At 44.3% G+C, this 24,497-nt stretch overlaps 1 protein-coding gene across 1 annotated transcript in view; it reads left to right on the forward strand.

Moving 5' to 3' along the window:
- The first annotated feature begins 8,581 nt into the window (after positions 1 to 8,581).
- Positions 8,582 to 24,497, forward strand: part of LOC147454749 (vacuolar ATP synthase subunit H family protein) — a 47,595-nt gene continuing 31,679 nt past the window's right edge. Inside the window, exons 1-4 of the mRNA XM_086516589.1 lie at positions 8,582 to 8,738; positions 8,881 to 9,006; positions 20,959 to 21,061; positions 21,529 to 21,601. Coding sequence (XP_086372715.1) covers positions 8,718 to 8,738; positions 8,881 to 9,006; positions 20,959 to 21,061; positions 21,529 to 21,601 — 323 coding nt within the window. The 5' untranslated portion in view covers positions 8,582 to 8,717. The remainder of the gene's footprint in view (positions 8,739 to 8,880; positions 9,007 to 20,958; positions 21,062 to 21,528; positions 21,602 to 24,497) is intronic.

The following is a 24,497-nucleotide window of genomic DNA, read 5'->3' on the forward strand; positions in this document are numbered from 1 at the left end:
AGCTATTTTGTGACATTCATAGATGACTCTACTCGAAAGATGTGTATCCTTTGAAACATAAGGATCAAGTTCTTCCTATGTTCCAGAAATTTTTGGCACTCGTTGAGAATCAATATGGCAAGAAACTCAAGATGGTAGAGAGTACGTCTCCAAGCAGTTTGACAATTTATGTGCTAAAAGGGAGATTAAAAGGCAGTTTACTACACCATACACACCAGCTCAGAATGGAGTTGTTGAGCGCATGAATCGTACGATTATGGAAAGAGTCATAGTCATGCTTTCTAGGGAAAATCTCACACAAGGCTTTTGGGCAGAAGCTGTCTTGATTGCAGTGCACATTATAAATCGTTCGCCTAGTAAGCCATTGAATTATGAGAATCCAGAAGAGTTATGGTCTAAACGTAAGCCCCACTATGACCATCTATGTGTTTTTGGTTGTGAAGCTTATGCTCACGTGCCTAAACAACTTCGACGGAAGTTAGAGCCAAAGTCACACAAATGTATTTTCATTGGATATGGTGTAGATGGAGAGATAGATATCGTCTTTGGCACCTGGAATCTCATCGAGTCATCTGTAATTCAAATGTGATCTTCAATGAGTCAAAGATGCATAAACAACCTATCAAGGAAATAGAGTTTCAAAGAGTCACTTTTGAGGATGTGCCTCAGAGACAGTGAAATCAACTCAGCGGGCTAGTGATGTACCTTCCACTAGCAATGCTCCAGAGGGAGCGTATAGCAATGGTCAAGGAGTGAGACGGTCTACTAGAGTCTCTCGTCCACCTGCGCATTTCGAGCCAGGTCTTGATTACATCATGTTGACCGATTGCAGTGAGCCAAGCTGCTACCAAGAAGCCATGATAACGGATGATGTGGTGAAGTGGGAGTAGGCTATGGAATCTGAGTATAACTCGATTCTGGCTAATGACACTTGGGACTCGGTAGAACTGCCAAATGATGTGAAAGCTTTACCTTGCAAATGGGTTTACAAGAAGAAATTTACCTTAGGTGATCCAAATCCAAAGTACAAGGCTAGACTTGTAGCCAAAGGGTTCAAATAGCAAAAGGGAGTCAATTTCGATGAAATCTTCTTGCCTATGGTCAAGATGACAACTCTTAGAACCATACTTGGTCTTGTAGCGATTGAGGACATGGAACTTGTCCAAATGGATGTGAAGACAACATTTCTTCACGGGGATCTCGATGAGGATGTTTACATGCAACAGCCTGAAGGGTTTGTTCAGGAGAACACATCTCGTGAGGAGCTAGTATGTAAGCTCAAAAAGGCACTTTATGGCTTAAAGCAGGGTTCAAGGTAGTGGTATCATAAATTTGATGCATGTATGAGGTCTCAAGGATATAAAAGGAGCAAAGAGGATCACTGATTGTATACAAGAAAGCTAGATGATGGCTCGATGATCATTCTAGTTTTGTGTGTTGATGACATGCTTATAGATGGGAAATCCATTGCGGAAATTGCCAACATGAAGAAAACACTTGGCAATCATTTTGCAATGAAAGATTTGGGGGATGCTACACACTTTCTTGGCATGCGAATCAAAAGAGATCGCAAATGTCGTATTCTTGAGTTATCTCAGGAAACATACATTGAGAAAGTTTTGCAGCGTTGCAATATGCACGGGGGGAAAGCATTGAGTACCCCAATGCAGGCATTCTCGAAACTCAGCAAGGAAGATGCACCCAAATATGATGCTGAGCGAGCTAAAATGGCTAAGGTACCATATTCTTCGGCAGTGGATAGTCTCATGTATGCTATGGTAGCCACAAGGCCAGACATTGCTTTTGCAGTGGGAGTGGTAAGCCGATATATGGAAAATCCTGGTAGCAAGCATTGGGAAGCAGTGAAGCACATTCTTAGGTACCTCAAAGGTACGGTGGGCAGGTGTTTACGCTTCGGGAACAGTGATGCATCCATCGTGGGTTATGCGGATGCATACTATGCGGGTTGTGTCGATAATAGGAGATCAACATCTGGCTATGTCTTCATATTTGCTGGAGCAACAATATCTTGGAGGTCATGTCTTCAAGATTGTACGTCGTCTTCCACTACGTAAGCAGAGTACGTTGCATTGTCGGATGCAAGTAAAGAGGATGTATGGTTATCTCGCTTGGTCAAAAATCTTGGCATTGATGAGACTCCAGTGATATATTGTGATAGTCAGAGTGCTCTTGCATTGGCAAGGAATCCCGTGTTTCACTATCGAAACACATTGAAGTCAGGTATCATCTCGTGAGAGATTTCTTAGCCAAAAAGCTCATCGATTTGGTCAAGGTACACACTGACGACAACCCAGCAGATGCTTTGACTAAAGGCTTAGCTTTGGAGCGGTTTACACATTGCAGTGAGTTGATGGTTATAGGCTGAAGCCACTAGATTGCTTCACGGTTATACATACCAAGTCACTTGGGCTGCGTTGGCCTTCAAGTGGGAGTTTGTTGGGATCCAGGCCAACTGGCTGGACATCCCACTTACTACTAACCCATCTACTAACTTAACCATTATACACTTATTCTTTAATACAATAGAATAAGGAGCTGCAACAGGATAACGTTGCTGTGCGCTCCACCCAAAGCAGCTCTCTCTCTCTCTCTCTCTCTCTCTCTCTCTCTCTCTCTCTCTCTCTCTCTCTCTCTCTCTCTCTCTCTCTCTTGCACACGCTTCCCGCGGCACCTTCAGGCCCAATCTGTTCACAATGGGACGAGGCAACGCAGAGCTAAGCCCGACTTGAGGCGCAAAAGGTCTCTCTCTCTCTCTCTCTCTCTCTCTCTCTCTCTCTCTCTCTCTCTCTCTCTCTCTCTCTCTCTCTCTCTCTCTCTCTCTCTCTCTCTCTCTCTCTCTCTCTCTGTTCTCGCACTTGCACTTGCACACGCTTCCCGCGGCACCTTCAGGCCCAATCTATTCGCAATGGGACGAGGCAACGCAGAGCTAAGTCCGAGTTAAGGCGCAAAGGGTTGGGAGTGATCTGGAATTTTTTTGTTTGGGGGGGGAGGAGGGGGGGGGGATCTAGCTAATAGGGGAATTTAATTTCACCCAACCCAGTATGTCGTACCCATTTTGGAAAAAGGCTTAATAAGCTGAATCTCTGAAAATACTAGTCGCAAGTGACGTAGCAGCCTGGAAATGCGCGACGAGCACCCAGATGACAGTGCGACAGTCAAACAGGAGGGCGTGCGAGCAAGGCGACGGATAGACCCACAGGGCCGTATGGAGACGAGCATGGCATGGGATGCGCATTTCAATGTTGTGGGCAGAGCAGAAGGAGGACCGCTTGCAAAAAAAATTTAATGGATGAGTTGCCGTCTTGGAGCACCTCGACATAGCTGCTTGGTTGGTTACGTGATACCATCAGAAGGTTTTGTGTATGATGGTGATGAGTTCGAGTCCACCGTCTCCTGTCTTCCTTTTATGAGGATATCACAACAATCTCCTAAGTGGTAAGCAGCGCGCAGGTATCGAGGTAGTTTACTATCGAGCTTACCCTGGTTACTTCGTTAGCGTAGCAGTCCCATTCAAAAATCTGGCTTCTCGTCCTCCCACGTGGCACATAACCATTCCTTTGCTCATATTTTTTATCGACTCCTCGCTTTCACGCAGTGAGCAGCGACACATAGCGAAGCGGCAGAAAGCTGTACTCCAACTCCAATAACCTATGCAGCATGGTGAAGGCATCTCTACACATGCATTTTGAAGGCATGTGGTTCTACGCAAGGTGCTGAAATGGGCACAGAAATTCACAATTATATTGTTATTCAGAGGCTGTTGAAAAAAGAAGTCGTGCTTGGATTTGTCTTTGTCGATATGTGTGCCACTCAGCAGATGCAAAGCGAGGGTCTCTCTCCATTCAAAAATCTGGCTTCTCATCCTCCCATGTGGCACATGACCATTCCTTTGCTCATCTTAAATTTATCGACTCCTCACTTTCACGCAGTGAGCAGCGGCACATAGCGAAGCGGCAAAAAGCTGTACTCCAACTCCAATCACCTATGCAGCATGGTGAAGGCATCTCTACACATGCATTTTGAAGGCATGTGGTTCTACGCAAGGTGCTGAAATGGGCACAGAAATTCACAATTATATTGTTATTCAAAGGCTGTTGAAAAAAGAAGTCGTGCTTGTCTTTGTCTTTGTCGATATGTGTGCCACTCATAAGATGCAAAGCGAGGGTCTCTCTCCAGATGCAATCACCTATGCAGGATGCTGAAGGCATGTGGCTCTATGCATGCCACGTGGCACATGACCGTTCCTTTGCTCATCTTTTTAATCGACGCTTCGCTTTCACGCAGTGATTTTAGAGCAGTGGCACATAGCGAAGCGAAGCGAAGGGCTCTCTCCAGATGCAATCAACTACGCATGCATCTTTTTCTATCGACACCTTGCTTTTCACGCAGTGACTTCAAAGCAGCGTGGACTCTTGGAATGCACTGATTGCAGCAGGGCAGAAAACTGCACTCCAATTGCAATCACCTATGTAGCATGGTGAAGGCATGTGGCTCTACAAATGCATCTTGAAGGCATGTGTTTCTACGCAAGGTGTTGATATGGGCACGAAAATTCACAATTAGATTGTTATTTAGAGGCTGTTGAAAAAAGAAGTCGTGCTTGGCTTTGTCTTTGTCGATATGTGTGCCACTCAGCAGATGCAAAGCGAGGGTCTCTCTCCAGATGCAATCACCTATGCAGGATGCTGAAGGCATGTCGCTCTACGCATGCATCTTGACAGCGCTGGCAGGGCATAGAAATTCACAATTATATTGCTAATCAGAGGTTGTTGAAAATAGAAGTCGTGCTTGGCACTGTCTTGGTCGATATGTATATCAAATGTGGTGCGCTTGAGAAAGCACAAAAAGTGCTTGAGGAGCTTCCTATCCAGATCGTCGCCTCTTGGAATGCATTCTTTGTAGGAGGTGCTCAATGAGAGCAGGGCTAGAAAGCTCTAGGCTATTTTCAGCAGATGCGAAGCGAGGGCCTCTCTCCGGGTGCAATCACCTACACATGCCTCTTGAAGGCATGTGGCTCTACTCAAGATGCTGATATTGGCAGGAAACTTCACAATTAGTCGAAGACTCTTGAAAAAAGATGTTGTGCTTATTACTGCCTTGGTCAATATGTATGTCAAATGTGATGCGCTTGAGATAGCACAAACAATGTTTGAGGAGCTCCCTCTCTGGAATGCCACCACTTCCAATGAATGCAATGATTCCGGTGTCCTCTTTTTTAACGTTTATCAGCTATGTGGGCACTCTCTTGGTCGTTATGTATGCTAAATGTGGTGCGCTTGAGAGAGCAGAAAAATTGCTTCAGGAGCTTCCTATCTGGAATGTCAGCATTGATTGCGGGATGTGCGCAAGAAGAGCAAGGCCAGAAAGCTCTTGGTTGTCTTCACTGGATGCAAAGCGAGGGCCTCTCTCAAGATGCAATGACATAAGCGTGCATCTTTAATGCATGTGGCTATACGCAAGATGTTGATATGGGCTTAAAAATTAACTCTGAAATTGCTAGTCAGGGGCTGTTGCAAAAAATTTCCGTGCTTGGCAATGCCTTGGTTGATATGTATGCCAAATGTGCTGCAGGATGTCGTCTTTTGGAACGCACTGATTGCAGGATATGCCCGACAATGGCCAGGCCAGGAAGCTTTGGGTTATTTTCAACAGGTGCTTGAGGAGCTTACTATTTGAAACGATGTTAACTGATTGTGGGATATGCACAATAGGAACAGGGACAGAAACCTCTAGGCTATTTTCAGTGGATGCAAAGCGAGAGCCTCTGTCCAGATGCAATCAGCTACACGTGCATCTTGAAGGCATGTGGCTCTACGCAAGATGTTGATATGGGCTTAAAAATTCACTTTGATATTGTTAGTCAGGGGTTGTTGCAAAAAATTCCGTGTTTGACAATGCTTAGGTCGATATGTATGCCAAATGTGGTGTGGGATGTCGTCTTTTGGAATGCACGAATTGCAAGATATGCCCAGCAAGGAAGCTCTGGGCTATTTTCGACAGGTGCTTGAGGAGCTTACTACACGGAACGACGTATAAACTGATTGAGGGACACACACGACGAGAGCATGGAAAGAAAGCTCTAGGCTGTTTTCAGCGGATGCAAAGCGAGGACCTCTGTCCAGATGCAATCACCTATGCGTGCATCTTGAAGGCATGCGGATGCACGCAAGACGCTGATATGGGCACAAAACTTCACAGAAGTCAGAGACTGTTGAAAAAAGTGGTCGTGCTTGACACTATCTTGCTCGACATGCATGCCAAATATGGTGCGCTTGGAAAAACGCAAAAATTCACATTAGTTTTAGTGGTATCGTGTGGCAAGAAAGCACTATCTTGATCGATATGCATGGCAAATATGGTGCGCTTGAGAAAGCATAAAAAGTGCTTGAGGAGATTGCTTTCCGGAATGTCAGCTATTGTAAGGCACTGATTGTGGGAATATATTGTTAGTCAGAGGCTGTTGAAAAAAGATGTTGTGATTGGCACTGTCTTGGTTGATATGTATGCCAAATGTGGTGTGCTTGAGAAAGCACAAAAAGTGCAGGAGGAGCTTCCTGTCCGGAATGTCACCTCTTCCAAGGACTGCACTAATTGCGGGATTGCGCAACAAAAGCAGGGCCAAAACTCTCGAAGTCCAATTACCTACACAAGCATCTTGAAGGCATGTCGCTCTACGCAAGATGCTGATATGGGCACAAAAATTACATTGTCAAAAAATATGTTGTGCTTGATACTGTCTTGGTTGCTTGAGAAAGCAAAAAATTGCTTCAGGAGCTTCGTGTTTGGAACGTCAGCATTGATTGTGGGAAGTGCGCAATGAAAGCTGGGCTCGAAAGCTCTAGGCTGTTTTCAACAGATGCGAAGCGAATGCCTCACACACAATAGGAGTAGGGTCAGAAAGCTTTCGGCTGTTTTCAGCTGACTCAAAGCGACGGCCTCTCTCCAGCTACAATCACATACGCATGCATCTTGAAGGCATGTGGCTATACGCAAGATGCCAATATAGGCTTGAAACTTCACTCTGATATTGTTAGTCAAGGGTTGTTGCAAAAAATTGTCTTGCTTGGCAATGCCTTAGTCGATACGTATGCTAAATGTGGTGCACTTCAAAAAGCACAAAACGTGCCTGAGGATCTTCCAGGCTCGAATGCCTCTCTTGGAGTCCATTGACTGCGGGATACGCACAACGGGAGCAAGATAGAAAGCTCTCGATTGTTTCCAGCGGATGCAAAAAGCTCTGGGGTGTTTTAATCAAATACGAAGGGAAAGCCCACCTCACCTCCAGTATGCACCTACTTACTCAAAATGGTCCTCTACCACTATAAAAAAGAGCCCTTTTGGTGCTTCCATACCAAAGCTTGGTAATGCAACTTCAGACTTTGCAATGTACACTCCGCCTCAACTATCATGTTTGTTTCGAGCAGTGCTGTTATACGGAAGCTTAAATGCAACCTGCGTGCCTCGACGATAGTCAATCTATCATACGGTGAGTAACCATTACTATTTCTTGATTTTTGACACTGAGAACGCAGTTAATGAACTCATTGAACATGGCATGCTGCCGTGGGAATGGCACGTTCCCTCGTATTATAAAAATTGGGGAGGACTGTGCAAACTCTCCCATGCAAGGAGACTTGCATGTTTTCTTTTTTTTCGAATCATAGAAATGGGACAACAAACAATTAATAACATTAACATCTTGTATGATTACAAACATCGAGCTCGATAAAACTCTAACCCTCCTTGTGGTTTTTTGCGAGGTAAACCTCTAAAAGAGAAGGTCGATTAGCTCTAGATTTTCTTTGAGCAGATACAATGTGAGTGTGTTTCGCCAAATGCAGTGACATACGTTTACACATTGAAGCTTGTGCCACAATCAAAGCTACGGAGTTGATTCATGATGAGATTCTAAGGCAGCGGCTTTTGCAAAGCCATGTCGCGCTGGGTGGTGCGCTCATGGACATGTAAATTTGAAATGTTGTCTCTTGGACAATGTCACTCGTGGATGGGAAGGGAAGAGCTGTCTTCAAATTCAAATCGCCTATACTTGCACCTTCTAACCTTGTTGCGTTACGCAAAAAATCAACATGGTTGAGAGAATTCATGACGAGATCACCATATGAACCAGCTTTGGGTGGAGTCTGCAAAAACTATTACCCACAAATTAATCAAGAACCATTGCATGCCAAACTTGCATGCGTGAAAGGTATCAAGCTCTCTCTCTCTCTCTCTCTCTCTCTCTCTCTCCATCCATTTTCTTTTTCACGGATATACTTGTTGAATCTTCAAATGACACAATCACACTTACACAAGAAGATTCAAGATCATCGCGTAGTAAACACAAGACCATGTCTAACTTCGGGTCATAGGATTTATAGAAAACAAAGCATAACCTCTCTCTCTCTCTCTCTCTCTCTCCCCCTCATAGCTTTTCCCTTTTAGGTTCTAATTACTTCGTTAGTACATAGCGAGATTCAAAAATTTTGTTTTCTCTTACCCTCAGACTCACTTCAATTCAATATAACAAATGCAGCTAACGAAGCACTCTAGTTGACCACGGCCTCCTGTTGAATGCGCTTCAACTCAAGCCCCTGGCACAAGCCTAACATTGTTTGTGCGCCACGTGGATTATGAACGTTTTCATCGATCTGCATTGAGTGGTCTTTTGCCAAATCTTTGCGCACAGAGATCCAGCCATGGAGCTCTCTCGAGACGAGGTGACGCGCGCATGCGCACAGACACTCGGACACATCCACAAACGCACGCGCACACAAAAATACACACACACACACAGAGAGAGAGAGAGAGAGAGAGAGAGAGAGAGAGAGAGAGAGAGAGAGAGATGTGTTCTGGTTGTAGGTCTTGACGCGTGTAATACCGTGGGAAACGTACACAGCTACTAAGCTGATTAACGGCACAGGTTTGCAGCTCCTGCGAAGATACGACCACCGGCCGCAAGATGCAAAGGCCGTTCTCCTGGATGAGGTGATGTAATCGTCTTGTTTATTTAGATCTCATCTTCAACAGCCACATTTCCTTCTTGTAGGAATTCTATCCTTAATGTACGATTACTACTATGCTTTGAACTTATTGAAGACTGAGTAGCTTTGTTTTCTTTATTGTCATGAGCAGTATAGTAAAAGTGGCTTAGGTACTTTCAAGTTTTTTCAGGTACCAGTTTTTCGGAGCGGAGTGCCCAGAAACATGGTCACTTAGTTGAGACCGCTCCTTGTTTTTCATTGTCTTGTGTGACGATGACTTGTTGCATGTGAAGATGCATTTATTCTACTCAAAGAATGACCAAGAGTGAGGGTATTTTAATTGCTCGAGGATGTGGGAGGGTATTCAGACATGACATGAGAATCATCGATTACAGAGGAATGCCTGTTTTATTAGAAGGGTCCAAGATATCCTAAACTTGGCAATGTTGCTCATTTGGATATCTTGACTGGCTGAATGCAAAAGAAACCTGACTGATGTTATCACTATTTGTCCTTTTCAAGTCAATTGGCATAACGTGTCAATGTTTTGCACTGTTCAGGAGTGCAAGACCTTTCTTTTTGGGTCCTTTGTACTGTGTGGTTTGGAAACTCTTAGGAGGGTCCTCTTGTATCTTACAACATGTAGTGTGCATGTGAAGGGTGTTGTGAGAGATGGACTTGTTACCTTCAAAAATTAAGCATTTTAGGAGTGATGTCGAAGTATGCAGTGGATGATGGAAAGATGGCACACAAAGAGAGAGAGAGAGAGAGAGAGAGAGAGAGAGAGAGAGAGAGAGAGAGAGAGAGAGAGAGAGAGAGAGAGAGAAACTGGTGATGTGGCATGCCCGGACACACTCACACAGCCTGGACAGGCCCGGAAAAAGCGGCAGCAGGCTGGCATGGCAGAATCCCGCTTTTTGCGCTGCTGTATGGGAATCCCAGATTTACGATGGCTGATTTTTGGGGCAGCTTTTGGGCTCAGTTGCTTTATTTTAGAGAAGCTTTTGGTTATTGCTTTTGGGGCTCTGCTTTTTGGGCATCCCTTGTAACTTATAAATAAGTGGGAAGGGCCCTCACTTCTCAGAGCATGTGGACGCAAAGTTTGAGAGTGAGAACCCTCCCACTCTTGTACTTTGAACACAGATTAATACAAAAAGAAATACCGAAAGGGGCGTCAGTCTTTGGGGCCAATATCTCTAGGCACGGAACTCCGCAGGGCCGTGCCGAAACAATTGTGAATTGTGAAGTGTTTTGAAGTGAATCTCTGCTGAGTCGTGGTAGAATCTTGACTTGGAGTGTCCAAGTTTGTTACAGTGGTATCAGAGTGCTGTCGATTTCTCTTCTACCGGGAAATCTGATCCTTTTCTCGCGACACTTTTGGATTCCAACAGAGAACATTCGACTTCTTCTGCATCTGGGGATGCGGGAAGAGATCACGAAGAAGATTCTCACGAAGAGTACGGCCCACCTCGGCCTACTCAGGCGGAGATTGAAGAGATGGAACGTCGACAATTGGTTGATGACGCGACAAAGATGATGATCAACATTTCGAAGAATCCAAAATTTGCAAATTTTTTGACTCAGACATCCTTCGACGAGGTGCACACCCAGTGGGGCAGAAGGCCATAGAGCCACCCCTCAAACCGGCACTTAAGAAACCTCCTACTCCGAGGATGTTTACAGAGCAAGAGTTGGAGTTTTCAGCACTTAGACACCGCAGATCCAGTTCCTAGCCTCGCAGATCTCACCTACCCGCAGTAGATCCTCGCCGTACCGTTAGATTAGCCAACGTTTTCAGTTTCAGCCCGCTGTCTGCAGATTTCAGCACAGTGTCATAATCAATGTGACATAAAAACGCGTTTCGGCCCTTTGAAACCCCGAAACGCTGAAACGGCCGAAACTTTTCGGTGAAACAAGTCGACTTTTTTTTTTGCCCCCTTTTGACCAATTGACCTTAAACCACCCATTTGGGGATTTTTAAAGCCAGGCGGCTTCACAAAATTGATACCTTGTTTACTCGTGACTGAAGTCTCACATCCAGATTTTGGTATTTCACATGTTTTGTTAGGTAAATTTATATGTATATTCAATGTATAATTATAGGTACATACATGCAAAACGAAACATGTGTTTCGCTTTCTTTGAGCCCCGAAACGAAAAGTTTCAGAAACCTTGAAACCCCAAAACGCATGAAACCCCGAAGGGTTTCATGTCACACTAGTCATAATTCAGCAAAAAGTCAACATTTGCAGATTTCAGCCCTAGCGTTTTCAGATTTCAGCCTGTCCTCGTCGTCGTCGTCATCATTGTCGGCAAGTCCATTGCATCTAGACCATTGTACCAGATTTGTGCAATTAATAGCATAGACCTCTCTCCCCATAGAGAGGAGGGACCCTTGGAGGAGGGTTTGAGAACCGTCTGGTGTCGTATTCTTCTCTCTCTCTCTCTCTCTCTCTCTCTCTCTCTCTCTCTCAGTCTCAGCACCGTCATTCACAGTGTCATTCACTTCGTTTGTGATCATTGCACTCTCACTAAAGGAACGAAAGGCTCTCCCTTCCGTAAGTAAAAGGAACCCTTGAGCACAGTTCGGAGCACTCATCTTGAGCAAAGTTCAACATTCACTTCCGCTGCACCTTACAAAGTGGGACGGACTCGCCCTTCAACTTTACATCAAGTACAATCGCTTTGTCCTTCTCATTCTTCAAAGTAGCTTTCCTGACCCTATAATTAACCATGGCACTGTTCTTGTGGAATCAAGGGATTCCTAGGACGTCACACCCTTCCAAAGGCATGATGTAAAAGTCCTCGTGCCCTAAATACCCCTGACAATGCAAACGAAGTTTTCCAATGACAGGTGTAATTCCAACTTCCCGTTCGAGTGTTGCTAGAACAGCCTCCGCCTGTGGCCCCATTTGCTCGGGTGTAATTCCAAGTCGAGCCGCCAATTCGGGCGAACTAAAGTTGGCCTTGGCTCCTCCGTCAAAGAAGATGAGGTCTTCTTGATCTCGTACTTTGCCCCATGTGCGGCAAAGTTCAGTGCTTTCATCCATCTAATCTGGGTCGGTCCCCGGACAATCTAGTACCAGTTCTGCTTTCGTCTTTCTTTTTCTTCTGCGTTCTTCGGCTGCTCTGGAACTCTCTAGCCTATCTTTCAATTGTCTAGTGGGTGCCTTTTTGGGAAACCGTGCGAATATGTCCTTGTTCCCCACAACCAAAACACTTTCCCGTTTCGAGGTACTCGGATTTCTGTTCCTTTGTCAGTCGGGGACGTGTATGTTTCTTTATGTGAAACTTCCCTTTTCTTATGTTATCATTTGTCGAATTTTGTCCGGTCCTCGGTGTCAAAAGTTGATCAATTGGATAAGTCAAATTACCCGAATGCGTAGCAAACCCTCGCTTAGTATGTCCCATTAGTTGTTGTATGGACTTGGACTTCTGTAGTAAGATGTAGTCTCGTATCTCTTTGGGAAGTCCACAACAAAAACGCTCGATTTGCTGCTTAAAGGTGATTTAAAAAAAAGAAGAGGCATGTAGAAAAGCATTCCAAAATCTCTTGCAATGAATATCCAAAGTATCTCCCTTGGTCTTCCGAAGATGATTCCAAGTGGTAATCACATCACGTTCGTACTCCTGAGTGAGCCAAGAGGAAATAAAAAGTCCCTTGAAATTTAACCACTTTGTTGGTGTCTCTTTTTGCAACAGAAGAGTGGACCACCGTGTGTGCATTTCCTTTCAAATAGGATGCTACCCTCCTGATCTTGGAGTGCTTTGAGTAGCGCCCTCGAGAAAAAGCTATGTCAAACCGTTGAATAAAAGCGAAGGCCTTGTGAGCATCTTGAAAACTTGAAAAGGTATCAAATTTTAGTGCTTGTCCACGAATTCTTTGGTCTTCTTGCTCTTATCCTCGAGAAAGTCATATTGATTGGCTCGATAGAGGTGCTTCCTCTTAGTGTAAAACATCTGGTCGTCAAAGTCCGAACTCTCAGAAGAGGATGAATCCTCCTTAGAACTGTCAAAATTTTTTCGAGATCTTCGGTGGGATCTGTGAGAATGCGCGTGTGCGAGAGAGAGAGAGAGAGAGAGAGAGAGAGAGAGAGAGAGAGAGAGAGAGAGAGAGAGAGAGAGAGAGAGAGAGAGAGAGAGAGAGAGAGAGAGAGAGAGAGAGAGAGCACAAACGCTAGATGTAGGAAGAGGGGGCGATTAGCCCCCCATTGACTACCAGAGCAAGAGACCCAATACAATCGTATGTCAGACTGACTGACATACGACTGTGGAAGTGGGTACCCCCCTGCCCTCCATATATAGGTGCCTAACGGGAGGTAGGGCAATGCTTGGAAAAAATCCCCCATGAGCCAACAAGAAAAGATACATGGAAATATATGAGGGTGCCCGGGCCCCGGACAAGGTGGACGTCCGGACAATGCAATGGGTGGCCAGGCCGGAGACATACTAGCCGTACAAGTATGCCCTAGACTTATGTGAAGCAGCAAAGTGGTGCAGGTCACCGAGAAATTGCACGGACCACCACCGGATGGTGTCCTGTCAGTAGATAGGGTAATCCAAGATGAGGGGAAAGCCAGACTCAACATTTTGTGTCACAAATTGCTGACGTGTCAAAGCCCTGAAGAAGGGAGCCAACTTGCAGATGCCGGCCGAGGGGCCTAAACTCTAAGAAGAACAAGTAACATAAGAAGTCCTACCAACTTATGGGGACCCCGTCCGATGGGGCTCGAAGTGACATAAAGGATTAAAATAAAGCAGGACCCACACACGGGAAAAGCTCGCAGATTTCCAAAAATTTCGTTGGCTGATGACGTGGCAGGCTGTACGGTTTTTCGCATTTTGCGCTGGCTGATGATGTGGCAGGCTGATACAGATTTCCGTGATTTACGTTGGCAGCTTTTTGGCTTTGCTTTTGGACCAGATGCTTTTGAGTTATGAAGGCTTTTCACTATAATTGCTTTTTAGGCCAAGGACCTTTAAATATGAGGCTAGGGCTCATTCTCTGGCATGCTTCTTGGAGAAGGTGCAGAGTCTGGAGTACTGGCTTGTACTATGTTGATGAAATATAAAGAAATACCGAAAGGGACGCCAAGGTTTGGGGCCAATACTCTCTGGGGTGGAATTCCGCCACTCCATGTCGCGTGTCGTTTCTCTCTCAGTTCAGTTGTTATTGAAGTGTTATAAATCTGCTCAGTCTGTTCTTTTCTATTGGCACGTGGTGCCCGTCTTGTGACAGTGGTATCAGAGCATCAGGCGTGTGCTTTTCTTAAAGCATACCGGTCCTACATAAGAGCAGACAGAGCTATTAAAATTTTATTTGAGGTATCTTCGGCCTCCGACCCCGAACTTATTAGCCACTCCCACCCTTACTTCATCGCGCATCGGGTGCGCTCCCGTCTTCATCGCCATGTCTTACAGGGCATAAGCCATCAAGAACCCAAGACTTGGAATTCATGGATTCAGTAGAATATTTGCAGTTTTTGCTCAACGAGCTTCACGACATTCTTTCGCGGCATCCTCAACAGAATATTCCGATGCTGCAAAGTTTTCAACAATTTTTGAACTACATGTTACCCCCTCTGATGCCCCAGGTGGTACCTCCTCCTCCGACATCAGAAAGTACGAGAGCTTCCAACCGGTGTCACAAACGGGAGCACATAACAATATAGAATACATTCGGATAAATAGGATTTATCACTTAATACTGAAGCCAAAGGATATAGAGAGAAATAAATAGAGAGAGAGAGAGAGAGAGAGAGAGAGAGAGAGAGAGAGAGAGAGAGAGAGAGAGAGAGAGAGAGAGAGAGAAGATCGACACAATACTCGGGACTAGAAGATGGGCTGGTCCTCCCCCTTAAAGAGAATTCTTTATTAGGGAGAATCTTTTTACAAGCACAAGAACCGGAGAAAACCCCTCCGTTCTAAATCTCTAACTCGATGGTCGTTCCTTCCCGTAAGGGAGATCCGAGAGACGAGCTCTCAATCCTTTTTTCGTCTGTACTCGGAGTCGAGACGACAATTTCCGAATTCCGTTCCCGGAACTCCCAAGCGTAGGCCGAAGCCTTCTCGCTTCTCCTTCGCGATGAAGTACCTGCAAACACACACGCAAACATGCGACAACAATTCGTATGGCGAATCCACAATAGATACCTGTCGCTCTTGCTCGGGAAAAGCGATTTCCGTGCTTCGTTGTCTCGCGATCTCTCGCGTCTTCTGGCGGCAAAGTCTTCTCTTGCTGGCATCGGTAACTCCTTTTCAGTGAGGGCATGTGGTGCCTTTATAGCTCCTTGACCACGGCACGAATAGCTGCTCGCGTAGAGATCGCGGCCGTTTTTTTTTGGCTGCTCTACCTGAAATAGGGAGAGAGAATTCGCTGGCTGGTTTTGTTGCTTTATTAAAGTGGCTGCCTACTTATTAAGTGGGCGGTCGACATATTTTAAAATTGGTCTGAACCTGCCCAAAAACTCAATAAAACCTTTTAAGTTTAAAACAATGCTTTTTCACAACACTTTCCAGGCGTCCCTGGATGCAACTAGATGCACAAATGCAATGCAGACATAGATTCCTCGCGGGAAAGCGTCTGCTCTTCCCGGAAAACTCGTTAAAATATTCCTCTTTTTAAGAAAAGCTTCTCAGAATCCATCTCTATTCTTGTGCTTGCGTCTTTACGCGTATTCCTCTTTTCCAGTTCGGATTTCCTCTCGACTATGAATATCCCCTTTCCGATGCACCCGTCACCCACCTTGTGACGCATCAGGAATACCCATCACCTAGTCCTTTCCTATCGAACTTACGGTACAATCCCCTTCACGATGCTCTATGTCACCCATCCTATGACGCATTAGAGATGTCCGTTCCTGGATGGTCGGATACTTCTTCCCGATGCTCCCTGTCACCCATCCGATGCGACGCATCAGAAGTACCCGTTCCTGGTGGCCTTACAGATATTCCTGTTCACAGTGCTCTCGTCATTACTTTGAATGACGCACTAAATACTCTGAATTCGGATGTCTCCACTGAGAAAAACCCTCACTTAAAATTTCAATAATTTTCCTTGGTGTTCCAAGCGAGAAACCCCTCTCACTTATAAATCCAATAATTCATTTAGAATTATTTTTCTGTCAGAGATAAAGCAAATTTAGCAACAACTGGCAACCTTCTCAGCCGTCTGTTCCAGTCGGGGGAGTCTTCAGGAATATGGTGCAGCCATCTCACCCTGATCCAGTGCAACCGCTTTTGCCACCGCCATTGCCCCCACCTCCACCACCACCGCCACCAGGTTACAATGGTTGGAGCCCATATGGATACCCTTATTATCCATACCCGGGATATGTGCCTAACCAACCCAAAGATTTCAAAGATGGCGGCACGACAGTCAAATTTTTCACTTTTTCCGGGGTGAAAGATTGCAAGAAAGCATTGCAGTTCCTACAAAAACTCGACAACATCTATGCTTTTTGGGGAACTATACAGAAGAATCCAAGATTTCTCGAGCAGCGGGATTTCTTAAAGATAATGCTATGCAATGGTGGAGTTCAATTGTGACACAATCGCATGCTCCAAGGACTTGGCAAGCTTTCAAGGCAATTTTTGCACGTAGTTACATGACTTCTATGTTTGAAGTCTGGATTTTGGCAGAGTGGGGCAACTTGAAAATGCTTGCCACCGAAACCATGGACGAATATAACCAAAGGTTTCTCGACATGTACCTTCCGGTGTCCCTTGGAGGCCCGATGCGAGCGATACACCATTGGACTACCATCACCATTGCAGGAATATTGTCTGAGCAGGTCTCTACCATGCAAGAACTTATGGACCATGCCGCTGTCAGCTACAAATTGATGAAGGGAAAGCTAAAGTTTACCACAGAGGAATCTCCGGCCACAAACCACAACTCTCGCCAACAAAGAACAAATTCTCGAGAGTCGTGAAAGTCAACCACAAAGGCCTCGTTTGACGCCTCAACAACGAGACACCTTACTACAAGAAGGCTGATGTTTTGGATGCTTTCAAAAAGGGCATAATCATTCTAATTGTCCCTAACGCACTGATAGACCAGAGGAGCCGAGGCTCGCACCAACGGTCGACGAAACCCCAACGCCACCTCCTGCTAAGAGAGCTAGACCTGCTATTGGACTAGTTCTTGATATTTATGGCATACGCCTTGAAAGTACAAATGAATTGTGTCGAGCATATGCAAAGTCAATGGCTTCAAAGCCCTTATTTTCTTTGACCCCGGAGCTACAGAGAACTTCATTCATCCAGAATTCTTAAAGTAGATGCACTTTGATTATGATGCAGAGGGTGGAGAAATTGAAGCTGAGCTAGCCACAGGGCAAACTCAGAAAGTGGTACCGCTCATTGGTGCTCTTCTAGTGACTATTCAAAATTATCATGGAAAAGCTTATTGGGCATCACGAAGTTGGGCAATTGCGACGTTCTCTTGGGCATGCCTTGGCACGACAAGAATGATGCGACTCTCCAAGTTCGGAACTGAACCATCACCGTGATGCAGAAGACAAGCCAGTCGTCCTCAAAGTTCGGTTGCCCAAACAAAACCTCGAATGAACTCTCTACTTGTTTTTTTTTTCTTTATAGATAGAAAGTATTGTTTGAAAATTTGTTTGAAATGGATGGTATCTGTTTTGAACTTGTCTTAGTGCCGATTTGAAATTTTTGACTCTGGTTTTAATATTGGTTTCAATGATTGGTGATTTTACTCTTGGGTGGAGTAGTGAGAAATGTTGTTTTGCTATTGTTTGAACCTCCGAACAACGCAGACGGGATGTCTGGGGAGCGTTTGGTTGTATGCTTATAAAATAATTGTTGTTATGACTCCCGGCCTGGACCTGGATGGTTATGTGGGAGGAGTATTAAGAAGTTTGAGCAGTGGTTACTCTCAGCACCTCCAAACGACGCAGGCTGTGGTCTGGGGGGCGTTTGGTTGTAAAAGGCCTCTATATCTCCCGGCCCGGACCTTTTTAGGTTATGCGGGAGGAGTGATGAGGGAGTCGTTGAATATCTCCCGGACCGGACCTTGTTAGGTTATGCGGGAGGAGTGTTCATCGGCGGCTTTATGTTTCTATGTCTTGTAACATGCATATGTGAGCATTTGTGTTGCATTGTGATGTGCCACCACTAAATATTCCTAATTGGATGAGATTGCCATGGTGTGTAATTTTAGTGCATCAAGACACCCGTGGGAGATCAGTACGGTCTGGGTGTGGTGGCTAATTTTACTACGCCGGAATATCGAGAGTTCCGATTAGGACGAAAGGAGAAGCTAACTCCTTGATCAAAAGAGACGAAAGGAGAAGCTAACTCCTTAATAAAGAGAGCAAACTGATTGTCCCTCGGAATGTCCCTCCGGAATAACCCTCAGAAATTTTTGAGCCAACTTGAGTTGTTTTGCAGATATGCTGTAATCGCGGACGGAAGGGTAGCCTTGGAGTTAGAGCGTGAAGCACAGAGAGACTGGGTAGGGCAATTTGGGTAAGACAATATATAATAAAAGCTAGCGCTAGCACTTTCTGGCAGAAGAGGCAGCAGGGACCAAGTGTCCAACAGAGCACCTTCTCAGCAAGACTCCCCGGCAGGCAACCTAGCGTTTTCAGCCACCGAAGAAGCCAACGTTTTCAGCATTTGTAGATCAGCCTAGCGTTTTGCAGTTGCAGATGAAGCCTGATGACAGCAGATGTTTGCAGACTCCCTAGCGTTTTTGCATCAAGAAGCAGAAAATTGCCTAGCGTTTTTGCACCAGCAGACCTAGCCTAGCGTTTTTGCATTTGCAGACCTACACCAGCGTTTTGCAGATTCTCCGCGATAGAAGTACCATTAGCTTCAGCGTTTTCAGTTTTCAGCATATAGACACCGCAAAATAGCCCCCAAACCTCGCAGATCTCACCTTCCCGCAGTAGATCCTCGCCGCACGGTTAGATCAGCCAAAGTTTGCAGATTCAGCCCGCTATCGCAGATTTCAGCATCTGCGCTTTCAGCGTGTTGTCGTCATCGCCGTCGTCACCGACATAGAGTCAGAATTCAGCAGATCCAAGATTTGCAGATTTCAGCCCTTAGCGTTTTTAGATTTCAGCCCGTCGTCGTCGTCCTCATCGTCGTCGACATCGTCGGCAAGTCCATTGCATTGTAGAGATTTGTGCAATCAATAGTAGACCGCTCTCGCCATAGAGAGTGGGCCTTCGGAGGAGGGTTTGACAACATTCTGGTGTGTATTCTTCTCTCTCTATCTCTCAGTCTCAGCACCTTCATTCACAGTGTTTATCCACTTTGTTTGTGATCATTTGCACTCTCTCACTAAAGGAATGGAAGGCTCTCCCTTCCGTAAGTAAAAGGAACCCTTGAGCACAATTCAGAGCACTCATCTTGAGCAAAGTTCAACAATCACTTCCGCTACACCTTACAAAGATGTAGAGTAATGTTGCCGACGTTGTATTGTGTTGAAGCAATATAAAGAAAATACCAAAAGGGGCGCCATCGTTTGGGGACAATGCTCTCTGGGGTGGACTTGCCACTCCGTGTCTCATGTGCAATCTCTCTCTTTCAGTTCAGTTGTTTTGAGCGTCTAGAATTTGTTCAGTCTGCTCTTTCCCGTTGGCACATGGTGCCCTCTCGTTACATGTATCCGACAGTTTGATATCTCCTTTTTCAGGAGAACATTTCTGAGAGGCCTTCAAGGTACGAAGGGTGGGGTCCTATGTGAAAGATAAAACCTAGACATGGTGGTCTACCCCACTGTTGCGCAGGGAAGCACCTACAAAGTGGTTGAAATTCAAACAGAGTCTTCACTTCAACATGGCTTACAGAAGAGTATGAAGAGGATGTCATCATGGCTTGGCATCATCTGAGATGCTTATTGCTAGAGGTTTTGGGATACTTTTCTACCAGTCTCTTCTATTAAGAAGATCATCTTCAAGCAACAGGTTGAGCGGTTTTGTTGTGGCCTATCCAAAGAGATTCGGGGATGTTGCGTGAAACAAAAGTCCGACTCCATTCGAAGGGGCTTGCCAAGGAGGGATTTGGCATGCATACCAACACTCTTAACGTATAAGCTAGTGTCCACCGCAATAGGACAAGATTCATCCAATGGTAACAAAAAGAAGGGCAGCAACAAAAGAAGAAACCCACGGGCCCAAAGCTATTAGTAGAGCTATATAAATTACTATAAAGAGGGTAAGTGTTACAATTGTGAGGAGCAGGGTGCCAGGGGCACATCATTAGGAAAAATATGAACCCCAAAAGGGCCTTTAGAGTCGTGGACTTAAGAGGTATCACTTGCATAAATCTAAAAGCCTTGGGTTGAGAACTGGTCGATTTTGGACTATGTTTTTTTAAAGGGGATTGGTTGTTCAAAACGTCATCTGGTTACATTGTTGGGTTGTATATCTCTCATAAGTTGGTTAAGTATTCTATAAAAATGATACATATGACTCATTCAACTTCTGATCATGAATACAAAAAACACATCTTTTTGATGAAAAAATAAGTATTGTCATGCCCATCAAAAGGGGTGATGGCCTTTTGATTGATATCATGAATTTTAAATATACATACAAACATACATGTCTGTCATACATTTACTTTTGATGTCTCCGTATAAACTTGCTTCCTTTGTGCCCTCTTATATGCAAATGATCAAGGCATTTACTATTCATCTTGCTTTTGTGTTCGTGTTGAGTATATTGAAGATGAGTTGTGGACGCTTTTGTGTGTTGAATGTTAATTTACAGTGAACACTTAGGCATGTGTCGAATTCTAAGCAACTCAATTTGTTTTTTTGTGCCTAGTTGTAACGTTGGTGAATTGTCGACACTTTTGCATGTGTTTAATGTCAAGCAAAGTAAATTGAAGTGTAATTCTGATTTTTCTACCTAGGCAACATAATGACGCAATGCTAGCTTGGAATTTGCACGTATTTAACTTTTCTATTTTTATACAGAATGGTGTAGCATACGTGCGTTTATTTGTAGGCATCCTTCGTGACATCACAAAAGAAGAAACGTTGGAATATGTTCTGGCCCTAATTGACGAGATGCTTTCAGGTTTTAAACTCTTCTCTGATTGCAGCAAAAAATTGAGTCAACAGAGCTTTCTTGATTGCTTGCTTAATGTCTGTTTTGTTTCTTACAAACATAAGACTAATCTGCTGGAAACCCTTATTATAATCTAAGGCAAAGAAAGAAGTCCTTGTGCCATGTTTATTCCTTCTTATGAAATCTTTGTGATCCTCACCATGGAATTTTCTAGCGATTCTGTCACAAGTATTTCAAATTTTTGGAGGTCTATGCTTATTTAACCATAGTACAGGCCTATCATGACTGGAGAGTGCTAAATTTTTCCTTGTTTTTAACTTGTGCATTAAATTGGTTTCGCCACCCTTATTTAGAATGCGTCTCTGCCTCTCAAAATCTATAAAGCTTGCTTTGGATGTTTTAGAGTGACCATTCTCTGTTAGACAAGAATTAATCATCTTTGTACTAAGGTTTTCCCCCCCCCACTTTTCTGGCAGCAAATCCAAAGAGGGCTAAGCTCTTTCACGATGATTCTTTTGCCAATGAAGATATTTACTATCCTTTCTCAAGGTATTGGCCCTCGAGGAAAAGTCGCTTATGCATTCAATTCTCGTGTTATCTAATATATAAACATAAATAAAAGAAAACAATTAAGTTTCTCAAGAGGGAGGAAGGGCTTTTATCATTAAAGTCTAGGAAGTAATGAGCTTGAAAGGGCCTTCTTATGAGTTGGACTGAGGTTATGTTGATTGTATGTCTTAAATAGTGCCCAGTGTAGCTTAGATCTTCAAAATCTGGGCTGCATCTTAATGAAACATTGATACATCATGAATTTGGTAAGTGAAGTCCTTTAGTCTCGATATTTTGGTTTTTGTTAAGTGATTTTCTTATTACCCTAGCGGACTTGCCTACCAGGGTTCATCCATGCTGTGTTGTTCTCACGTTGTATGCAAACATGTTATGGTCCCCTGCAATGACAGCAACTTGTAGGGTTCAAGCTCTTGACCAGGTACCTGGTCACCAATCGCAGCATTGCCTCCCCTGCAATGACAGCAAGTTGTAGGGTTCAAGCTCTTGACCAGGTACCTGGTCACCAATCGCAGCATTCCCTCCCCCCCCCCCCCCCCCCCCCCTTCCTTCCTCTATTTTTGGAGGTTGAGAATGACCAAAGTCAAGGTACAAAATGTCCTAGGGAAGGCCAAGAGATACAATCTGTTCTATCCATAGGAAAGCCCCAGCAACATTGAACGTGCGGCTTGACATGGAAGCTGCTGTACAACTCTGTTTGAAGGAGTGCATAACAGTATCTTGTATGTGTGTGTGTGTGTGTGTATACGCACACATAAATACATACGTACGTGCGTAGGTAGGTAGGTGGGTATATGTGTGTATATTGAAGGGAAAGGAAGCGAGGCAGACCCTTGACCAAACCACACTTTTGTAAGAAAAACTGGGGATGGAGTCAAACCATCACACACACATGCGCACTCACACACACACATGTAGATACACACACATGTGCATGTGTGTGTGTGTACACACACACACACGCGCGCGTGTGCGCGCACACACACACACACACACACATATATATACCAATTTTAAGGTGGAAGCAGTAGAGTAACAGAGTCACCACAAGGGACACACAAAGTAGCAAAGTAACATACACAGAGTGACAGAGTAATCTTGTTGTGGATAGTTATAGAACTGCAGAGGCTTATATTGATGAAGATTAAAACACCGAAGCTATACAAATGGTAACTATAAGGTAGTGATCTCAGAAAAACTCTCTTTACAATGAAGCAAGGCCTCCTTTATATAGAGGATTGGGCACTTGCGTTATTCTTACGTGAGGCTACGTGTTACATTCTCTTGTAAAGTGCCTTTTTACAGTAGTGGGTTTTGATTACATCATTGCTGATCTCTCTTTATTCTTTTTGTATGACATCAGTGCTTTGGTCACTTTTTATGCGAGAAAGAAGATCCGCAATATTATTTTTATTCTCGAGAATATATTCGTAGGAAATATCGAAGTAACTGAGCTTGTAGGCCCATCGATAAATTCGAGCATGCCCGACTTTACCAGCATTCTTTTCTTTTAAGAAGTTATCAAAGTGTTTAAGGTCACTTCGAAGCGTAAAGGGGATTCCCATAAGAAATAGGCAAAAAGATAGAGCAACATTGACTCCCGCCAAAAGCTCTTTTTGAATTGAATGATACCGGATCTTTGCATCTTTGAAGCGTCCCAAAGCCCATCTACAGATAATAGGCGTACCATTATGATCTTCGCAGAGAATGCCTCCCCATGCTTCATCAGAGGCATCGGAATAAACCATAAGAGGTTTATCAGTAGGGATGTTAAGAGGAGGAAGATTCTCGCAAACGTGTTTGATCTTCATCACTGCTTGTGATAACTCATCAGACCAAAAGAAAATTTTACTCCTTTCAAGAGGTTTGAAGGGTAGTAAATCCTTGGCGACTTGAGGATACTGAGGAGCAATCCATTGCAAACATCCAATAAAAGATTGGACTTCTCTGCGATCCTTGAGTTGATTGGGAAAACTTTGCAGCTTTTGCAACACATGTTCTTGCATTTTAATACATCCTGCAAAAATTTCAACTCCCAAAGACTCCACCTGTGGTTTACAGAGTTCAATCTTTTTTAGACTTAGCACCATCCTTGTCTTGTGCAACTTCTGTATGAACAATGGAAGATGCCGGACATGGCTCTGGATATCCTTTGAATACACTAGAATGTCATCAATATAAAGAAGTAGAAATTCTTTACAATCAGCAAAGATAATTTCTATTCTTTCTTGACAGAGAGAAGGGGCTGGCTTGCGTCCCATAGGAAGCACATTCCACTGTGTTGTATCTCTCTTGAGGCTTGATCTTCAACTGCCAGAAGCCACTCTTTAGGTCAAACTTGGAGAAGACCTGACAATTCTTTATTCTTCATAGCAATTCGGCTTTTAGGGGTAAAGGAAATCTTCTTTGGTCCAGTCAGTCATTGATAGGTTTGTAATTAATCACCAATCTCTTTTTCCCTCTTTTGTTTAGAGTGATTATTGACATAAAAGGTCTGACATGCAAATGCGTTGTTGAATGGGGCAATCAAGCCATCTACAAGAAGACAATCAATCTCTTCATGACATAACTTAGTATCTTCCAGAGACATACCAAGATGTGTCGCTTTAAGCTCTGTAGGCTTTGGGTCACCTGGCAAAGAGATCCAATATTCCTCTTTGTCCCAAAATGCTAGTGGGATGTTAGTCGTCTGTTGTGCCAGCTGAGAATCAATAAGCTCAAGTTGTTTGGAGTACTTGCTTTTTTCATCAGCAAACCATTGTAGAAACTTCTCAGTTTTGTGTGGATTTGGTAGTATAGGAACTACTCTCCCCATTAAAAAAGATCCACGAGGCTTGGTGAGGACAGTATATGAAAGACTATTCAAAGAGAACCGAAT

The sequence above is a fragment of the Adiantum capillus-veneris genome, chromosome 7, assembly GCF_014529385.1.
Source record: "Adiantum capillus-veneris isolate H3 chromosome 7, ASM1452938v2, whole genome shotgun sequence".
Taxonomy (NCBI): Eukaryota; Viridiplantae; Streptophyta; class Polypodiopsida; order Polypodiales; family Pteridaceae; genus Adiantum; species Adiantum capillus-veneris.